The following is an 8,664-nucleotide window of genomic DNA, read 5'->3' as shown; positions in this document are numbered from 1 at the left end:
GAATTATAATTAACATTGATATTTTTATAGCATAAGAAATAACATCCACAAAAGAGTTTTTGGGAAAAAAAAAAGTTTCACAACAAAAGGTAGATAAGAAAGAATAATTCTCTACATAAAAGCATTTTTTTCAAGCCGTTCTTCATGTTCTTCTTCCTCTCTTCCTCCTCCTCCTCTTCCTCTTCTTTCTAAATAATATCCACAAAAACTTTTTTGGGGGAAAAAAAAGTTTCACAACAAAAGATAGATAGGAAAGAATAATTCTCCACATACAAGCGTTTTTTTCAAGCCGTTCTTCACGTTCTTCTTGCTGCACGTTCTTCTTCCTCTTCTCCTCTTCCTCCTCTTCCTCTTCTTCTTTTTCTTCTTCTCTTTTATTATCGTCGTTACCAACACTACCACTTCCTCCGTCTTTTTTCATTGAAATTTCTTCTAGTTAATTTTTTCGTTAGTAGTTTATGATTCTGTAGGTGAATAATATTTTATCGTTGATGATTTGAATTGAATATAATGTAAAATTTTAGCATTGAAAAAAATATTTCTTTGTATTTGCAATAAATTTAGGTGTAATATTTTTTTGGTGACAATTTAGGTGTAATATAAAGATATTTGTGTGTATTTTAAGAAACTTTGGGTGTATTTTATTCTAATAAGTTTTGGTTAATTCAAAATTATTTCTTTTCCTCATCTTCTACCACTTCTTTTTTTTTTTTCATCATCATCACTATCTTATTCTTCTTTTTTGTTTATTCATCTTTTTCTTTTTATTTTACCTTCTCAAGTTTCTTCTTTTACTCTATTAACAAGAATAAAAACAAAAAAATCAAACAAAGAAAAAGAAAAAACACATAATGCTGTAAAATTACTTGGAAGATGATGAATTTATATTCATTTAACTAAAAGAAAGAAAGAAATAAGGAAAAAAAAAAAGAAAAAATGCAGCATTAGAGGAAACATTTTTCTATACTCAGCAAATTTGGGTGTAACACGAAAACATTTGGATGTAACACGAAGATATTTGAGTATATTTTTTAGAATTTTGGGTGTATTTTTATTTTGATAAGTTACGCATAATTCAAAATTCTTCCTCTTCCTCCTCCTCATCTTCTACTGATTCTTCTTCCCGTGTTCTTATTTCGTTTTCTTATAATTCTTCTTGGGAGAAAAAATCAAACAAAGAAGAAAAAAATATATAATGTTGCAAAATCAATAGAAAGAAAAAGAAAAAAAAAATATAGCAACAACAACAGTAATAAAAAAACGATGAAGATAAAACACGCGAAGAAAAAAAAGAGAAGAAACGCACAGAAAAAGAGAAGAAGAAGGAAGAGGAGGCGGAGCAGGGACGGACGTACATATATAATTGTGGGGGCAACCGCCCCCACTACAATTTGAAATTTTTTTGAGTAGTATATGATAATAATATTTATTTGCCCCACTAAATTATTGAATTTGACCCCACAATAATTTTTTATTCAATTTTTGGTACTTCATAGTCAATTTAAAAATTTTATATTAGATGTCATTGGAATGATCAATTCTCAATTTAAATGAAATTTGTGTTTTTTTTTAGAAATCGACTCGAAAGATTATTTTTTATCTTTTTTTATATTAGTTTTAATTTTTTTTCATAACAATTGCATTAATTGAAAGAACTTTCTCAACTATGAATCTCAATAAATATTGGCTTCTAATTGTATGAGAAGTAAATTTTTAAATAAGTATTTACTTATATATATGTAAGAATAATACTACACATCCAAATCTTTTTATGAACTAAGTCTAACCAAGTTAAACAACAATACTTGAAATAATGTTAGTGATAACTGATTTTTGTTATCTTAGACTAACTTGGGTGGACTTGGTTAACAAAAGAACATAAATATGTAGCATTATCTTATATAAAAAGATAGATATTTCGATTGTAGTGTTAAGAAAAAGATTACTTAATTTTTTTATAATACGAAACCTAAATAATAAAATTCTAAATTATATGTTATTATTTAAATTATTATTTTAGTGTTTTAATTTGTAAATTAGATATTTTAAAAATTAACCATATTATATGTATATAGAAAATAACCACTTATTTTGTCCCCACTACCAAAATTTTTTGGATCCGTCACCGAGGAGGAGGAACGCGAAGTACGTATGAAAATTGATAGAAACAATAGAACACTACTTTATTCAAAGACATTCAGACAAAATTCTCTTGTGGCACACGTTCGAACCCGCATCTAAAACAACATTTTTCACGTTTGTGTGTATTTAAAAAAAAAAAAATTCAATAAAAGCATTTTCAATAATATACAACCAAACATGTATTGAAGTTTAATCTGACCTAATGAAGCAGCTTTTGCAGAACCTAATGAAGCAGCTTTCACAGTTAAATCTGACCGATGTGAGACTTGTCATCATCAGCGCTTATTATTTTTCATGTGTGAAAGAGGTGTATAATAAGAAGTGTGAGGAGATGTGTGTTTTATATTGGTATGGAATGTATAAATTTGAGGCACTAATTTGTTTGTATTATTTTTTTTTAAACAAACAATCACAAATTGGACGTTCGATTTGTGATTTCGAAAATAAAAAAAATTTTAATGTTAAAATCGGATCGTCTGATTTTTATTTTAAAAAACAAAAAAAAAATAAAAAATACAAAACACATCCTTCGATTTGTAATTTATTTTTTTTCTCCAAACAAATCGGACTGTTCGATTTGAATAAAACACCGTATAAAAAACACTTAATCTTTCAATATCAATGTATTACATATATTTAATCAATATAAAAAAAATTTAGCCTCATCATCACCACCTTTGACATTCACAAAATCTTGATTTGCATGCACATGTTCCTCTCTCAACACTAGTGATGTTTGCATCCTCTTCATGGCCTTCCTCCTGCGTTCATGATCCTCCCATCCTACACCACCAACAATAATGAATTGTGGGGGGTTTAGTTACTCATGAGAAAGAGGGAGGGGTGAATTATCCCTGAAAGACACACAGGAACACCATGGTTTAGCATTGACTGCATTGCTTTTTTTTTTTTTCCTGCTTTTGGTTTGGTTTGGTTTCTTTAGTCACGGGTCTCTTTCGTCCTATCCACCAGCTATTTCGATCTTCCAAGCAAAATGCTGTTTCAGGGCAGATTTTTCAATGTATTATGCAGTAATTTTGCTTCTGTTTTTACTTGTTTGTCTCTTTCAATGATTGCCTTTCTTATTCTACTTGATCTTATCTCTTCATCTGATTCATTCAATAAGCATTAGATTACTCATGATTTTTGTTTGTTTATCTATCGAACAAGATGAAATAAAATAATAAAAACTTTATAAAATTACCGAGCTAAGTCTTACTGACATCTTACTATTGCATGGAACAGTTAGATTCTCCAAACAGGGAATGGCGGCTGTTTTTGATGGATATAACAAGTGGCAAGCAACCTCAGCATGTGACATCACACCTATGACCTCATCAAATTTCACACTTGTTTGAATTATTTGAATTAGGACCACATAACAATCAAGATAGAACAATATCATTGGACCAAATAATTTTATTTGAATTATTTGCATATATATATTCTTACTACATGTGCTTTAAAAGAGTTACATACACAGAACAGACAGAAGATAATGCAGAAAAAGAATATTTAAAAGGTGGTGTGTGGATTTGTGGTTAGGATAATTAGTAACAGGGTAATGAGAGATTCCTAGCTGGCTATAAGTGTAGATAAACAAATAAATAATTGGAAAATTCATGGTCTATATATTATTTATGAGGTTTGTTTCATGGCCTACATAGAATCCAAGAAACATTGGTAGTGGAGAATGAAGAGGGATGCTCATACTTGATAGCATTGAAAGGTTTGCTACGCAGGAGAGATGGCGCTATCACTTGCATCCATCCTACCATCCATTGGCATGGGTAGGAGCAAGGTCTGCCAGCGTCATCTCTTGTGCGTAGCATACCTTTGCATATGCAAACTAAGGTACTCATTTCTACAAATTTGCATTCCAATGTGGTAATCCAAGGTACGTGCTCTTGTCTGGTTTCAGATTTTCCCTTGTTAATCCCATTATATCTTATGTTTTGCTTGCCTTAATTATCTGTGATTTTATGAAGTACTTGAATGTTCTGTTTTCATTTTTTTACTTTTTAGTTTGGATTGATCAAACAGGTTAACAGATTTTTCCACTAGTATGTTTGATGGGGTGATAATACAATCAACCACTCATCTTCCAAGATCCAAACATGATGAGTCAAAAGTTTGCTTGAAAATATAGTAGGAAACTCAGAAGATAGATTTTAGAGTTGCAATAACGTGACATTCATAGTGAACAATGATCATTATACTTCTAAAAGGAGGAACAAGACACACCATAGCGAATTCAACAAAACTAGTTGATTTTATTCACTCTTAAAGAACAAAATAGTGAACAATCATCTCAACAAAAAAGTGGATAACAAAAAGAAAAACAAAGCCGCATAGGATCTAATCACCTCATAAATAATTTACCATCCCAAAACCATGGCATTCCTTATAAGCTTTGGAATGGTGTCAACCTCAACCACTTCCTTGTTATGATCTTGATGATGTGGATATGGAAGTATGACATCCTCATGCTGTGCATCAACCATGTGGCGCATGGTTTCCTCGCTCACACCAAAGGCAGCAGCGAGCTCAGGACCCATCATGGACCTCATGAGTGACGTGGCTCCCACAAGAAACTGTGGCCTGTTCTTACTTGCAGAGGTGGTGAAGCCAAAGAACTCCAATGGTTGGTCCTTTGATGCTATTTGGCAGAAAGGGAAGTACCTTGGGATGAAGAACACATCCCCTTCTTTGATCTCTGCATCCATTGCATTGGTTCCGTTTGGAAACACTATCTGGATTCTTCCACTCCCTCTCAACACTATGCCATACTCTGTTGCCATTGGATTCATGTGCGGCGTCATCATCGCTCCCTGCATTGTACCACACACTTTAGGAGAACTGGTTTCATGACATAGTATCAGAGCTTCTATGATCAAACTAGTACCTGACTCACGCAAATGCGTGATTAGTACTAACAACAAAAATTTAAGTCTATATTTATTTTGCATACCGCTGAGAGATTAACATGATAAATGCCAACACCAGACATTTTGAGTGGAGAATAATCTGAGCCATCAACAGCAACACTCCAACCATGGCTGTTGATGAAATCTGGTGCTCTGTCATAGAGGTTGCAAATATGAGGGGGCTTCTTACCCATACCCTTGTTGGGGTTCCATGCTTTCTTTATCTCATCACAAACAACTGATTCTAAGAGCTTCCTCCATGACCATACTCTTTGCTTCTCCTCTTCTTGTCCATCATTATCTTCATCATCAAAATCTTCTTCTTGCTGGTCTAGCACCATTCCCTTCAGGTGTTGCAATTTGTCCTCATCCTTCAATTGAAGGAACTTGCTCCACAAACCTGTGTCTTGCTGATCCAGATTCACAATTGGACCCTCATGTTGCCTTGTGAACATTTTCCTAACTTCTTCTGCTGATACCTGTGTATGTTTATTCATATAACAAGACATAATTAGTTGCATGATCCATGCTGACATAAAATCAAGTTGCTTCTTAGCTATCTTACATTAAAGGCAGCTTCAAGGATATCTGTTCCGAAGCCGGAAAGTACTGAAGCTGGATTTGCTCCTCCTCCAAGATAGAAGGACTGCATACATACATACATACATACATACATACTAATCAAAGTATAATACAATTATACAAAGTAAAATCAAGATTCTGGCATGTATACAATTCTAAATTCTTATATACCTCATATCTAGGCATACAATGAAATGGTTTATATCTAAATACTATATAATATAGATTATTGTGAAATGCATGTGTACCTGGAAAGTACCAGCTCCCACTGCCCCTGAGGGATCAATGCTGCAGATAATGTGAAGTTTCTGACCTTCACCAATATTCACCAAATAGAATGCTGAACCAGCTGGGATTCTATACACATCCCCCATCTTCAATGTTCTTTCTTTAAGCTTACCTCTATACATGAATCCCAGCTTTGCTTCCCCTGAAATCATTTCCATTTTTCATTCAACTTCATGCATCTTTTCTCTGTATTCTCTATGTACTATTTTAATCAGTATGTGAGTGTTTTTCGTTTTTAGATTTTTTGAGTGTTTATATAAGTATTTATAAAGACTTTGGTACTATATTGAGAATCAAGAGAAAATGTAAAATTGTAAATCAAAGAATTCTATCACAACTAGTATTAATCCTAAAGTATATGTACTATGATTATCTCTAATAACAATCTTTAACCTCTCATTAGTTTATAGTTTCTTGCATATTATACAATAACTACATTTGATGACAGAACAAACCATCAAAGAAAAAGATTGATGATACCTTCATGGAGGAAAATGATGAAGCTTGAGTCAATATACTGAGGAACGAAGAGTGACCTTGGCTCCATGGAGATGAATCCAATATGCAAGCGCCTCTCCATAAGCTTAGCATCACCATAGCTTTCAAGAACTCTCATCTCACCAGCATCTGTCTTAACCACACTCTTGGAGTTCTTCATCAAGAACATCGTTTCTACATCATCATGATTCCTCCATAACCCCATTGTCAAGGTTACACCATGACACATCAGAACAAGGATAAAAAACAAAAGGCTGTTTCTGTTTCCCATGTTTAATTTGTTCTTGTTAATTACTGTCTCTATTGTCTGAAGGTGATTTATCACTTATATATATGAAGTGGAAGAGAATTCAGGTGACACGTGTCAGCCATGTAGAGTTACAAGGGAATTTTGCCATGTATAGCAAGTAAAGTTATCACAGATCAGAGTTGAAAACACATTAGATCAAGGACAAAGTCTATGCTTGAAAGTTTCCACTCTTAACATCATTGGTTGGAAGGTTTTCAGTTTATCCATGAAAAATTAGTCCATTATGATATTCATTCAGATATAGTAATTTGCATAACCTAACCTTATATAGGGTTAATGCATGGATGATTATACCAAAAGAAATCATATACCTCATACATTGCATTATGATTCACATATATAAACAGTGGATGAAATGGGCTATACAGAGACTCAACTTTGGTAGCCCAAGAGTTAGCACACTTTCAAGGCCTTATTTCTATGGGCCAAACCAAAAAAACACGATGAACGATTATTTACATGGTAAGCCTTTTTTAGGGCCCAAAATGGTTATTATATTCAACTAACTGATTTGGTAACTAACTTTTAGTATATATATAGTATATAGTATTTTTGTTTAATTTTATTAAATATACAAAAAAAAATCAATCACTATATATAAAAATATTGACATCTCATTTTTTTTTGTTTTACTACTATATACAAGTTTAATTATTCTATTACTTAAGGTTTAAGTATTCTAGTACTTAAGTACATAATATATAACTGGTTTGTTAGTTGATTAGTATACATGTAGTATATATTTTTATATCAAAAGCTTTGAATGTTTTTAGTCTAACTAAATTTTTTTTAGTCAATATAAAGTGATTTTTACATTCATATATCAAAGTTCTATGATATTTGTTATTCATTTTGATATGCTACTTTAAATTAAACATGTTACGGATTCAGTCCTCAGATTCTCACTCGGAACAATCTACCGACCCAACTTTTGGATTGGGTCGCTTCCTTCTTTCAGAAGGTTCAAAATTGACCCACTCAATTCCATCACTAACAATTAAATTTGAATATCTTTTTTATCTTGATCAAACAAGATAAAATAAGATAAGCTACCTCCACCTATATAAAAGGGACCTCAGGCTTTCAGGTAGGTCATTTTACTATTCATACCTTATACCTCTTAGATCTATTTTGACTTTAGTATCAGAATGTCTTTGCAGGTACCACTCCCATTACTCCCGTCAGAAAATCCAACATCCGCCTCGACCTGCAAGTTTTCGATCCACCTCACAATCCGTACCAAAGACATCTTGTACAAAACATATATAAGAGCCTGCTATAGGACCTCTCCCACCATGTTGTTTCTTCTTTTTCCCTACCGCTCCCATTATATTAGAATAATTGGCATTTGGCTACGGTTTTATTTTATTTCTTCTAAGTCAAGTCATGCCGTTTTATTTTGTTGCTAAGTAGATTTTCCACCATCACGGTTCTATTTAAGGGTGGCAGACAGGTTGAAACCTGTGTAATTCGTTAAAAAATGCGGGTTGAGCTAGAAATTTGAAACCGTCGAACATAAAAAGCCTGTTTAAGTCGTGGGTTTTGATGGGATTCAGCAGGGCAGGGTGGGACGGACTTTTTCGGCGGGCCAAATGTTTTTTTTGTTAAGACTGTTTTTTTTATAAATTTTTATGACGTTATTGATCTACAAAAGGATGAAGATGATAGTTGAAGATGTTTTAAGTTATATTTCGGATTATGTTTTATGTTTGATTGATTATAAACTTGAAATGTTTAATTATATGTTTTGAACAATGTTTATTTTTCTTTGAACAATATTGGTTTTATTATTTTGTTTCAAAAAACTTGGTTTATGATTATGTTTATTACATATTTATAATTATAAAAACTTTAATATTTGTGAATTTAAAAATTATAAATTTATTAAGATGGTTGTGAAATTATATATATTATTTA

General features: G+C 32.3%; 2 protein-coding genes across 2 annotated transcripts; both read right to left on the bottom strand.

Annotated features, from left to right (window-relative positions):
- On the bottom strand, window positions 2,783-3,282 carry LOC107610330. The gene is made up of 2 exons (XM_021109462.1): window positions 2,967-3,282; window positions 2,783-2,925 (listed from the first exon to the last, which is right to left on the bottom strand). Exons 1-2 carry the CDS (start codon window positions 3,037-3,039, stop codon window positions 2,783-2,785), a joined length of 216 nt encoding a protein of 71 aa, XP_020965121.1. The 5' UTR covers window positions 3,040-3,282.
- Window positions 4,498-7,152, bottom strand: LOC107612270 (vicilin-like seed storage protein At2g28490). The gene is made up of 5 exons (XM_016314061.2): window positions 6,420-7,152; window positions 5,900-6,081; window positions 5,635-5,715; window positions 5,114-5,548; window positions 4,498-4,973 (listed from the first exon to the last, which is right to left on the bottom strand). Exons 1-5 carry the CDS (start codon window positions 6,706-6,708, stop codon window positions 4,521-4,523), a joined length of 1,440 nt encoding a protein of 479 aa, XP_016169547.1. The 5' UTR covers window positions 6,709-7,152; the 3' UTR covers window positions 4,498-4,520.

The sequence above is a fragment of the Arachis ipaensis genome, chromosome B08 (assembly GCF_000816755.2).
Source record: "Arachis ipaensis cultivar K30076 chromosome B08, Araip1.1, whole genome shotgun sequence".
NCBI lineage: Eukaryota > Viridiplantae > Streptophyta > Magnoliopsida > Fabales > Fabaceae > Arachis > Arachis ipaensis.
The sequence above is the reverse complement of the archived record's forward strand: the minus strand, read 5'-3'. Positions and strand labels throughout refer to the sequence as shown.

Coding starts and splice junctions, on each gene's coding strand:
- LOC107610330 (XM_021109462.1), bottom strand. CDS start 3,039: ATGCAGTCAATGCTAAACCATGGTGTTCCTGTGTGTCTTTCAGGGATA. Junction 2,926..2,966: donor CCCCTCCCTCTTTCTCATGA/GTAACTAAACCC, acceptor TTGGTGGTGTAG/GATGGGAGGATCATGAACGC.
- LOC107612270 (XM_016314061.2), bottom strand. CDS start 6,708: ATGGGAAACAGAAACAGCCTTTTGTTTTTTATCCTTGTTCTGATGTGT. Junction 5,549..5,634: donor TCCTTGAAGCTGCCTTTAAT/GTAAGATAGCTA, acceptor AAACATACACAG/GTATCAGCAGAAGAAGTTAG. Junction 4,974..5,113: donor ATCATGTTAATCTCTCAGCG/GTATGCAAAATA, acceptor GGTACAATGCAG/GGAGCGATGATGACGCCGCA.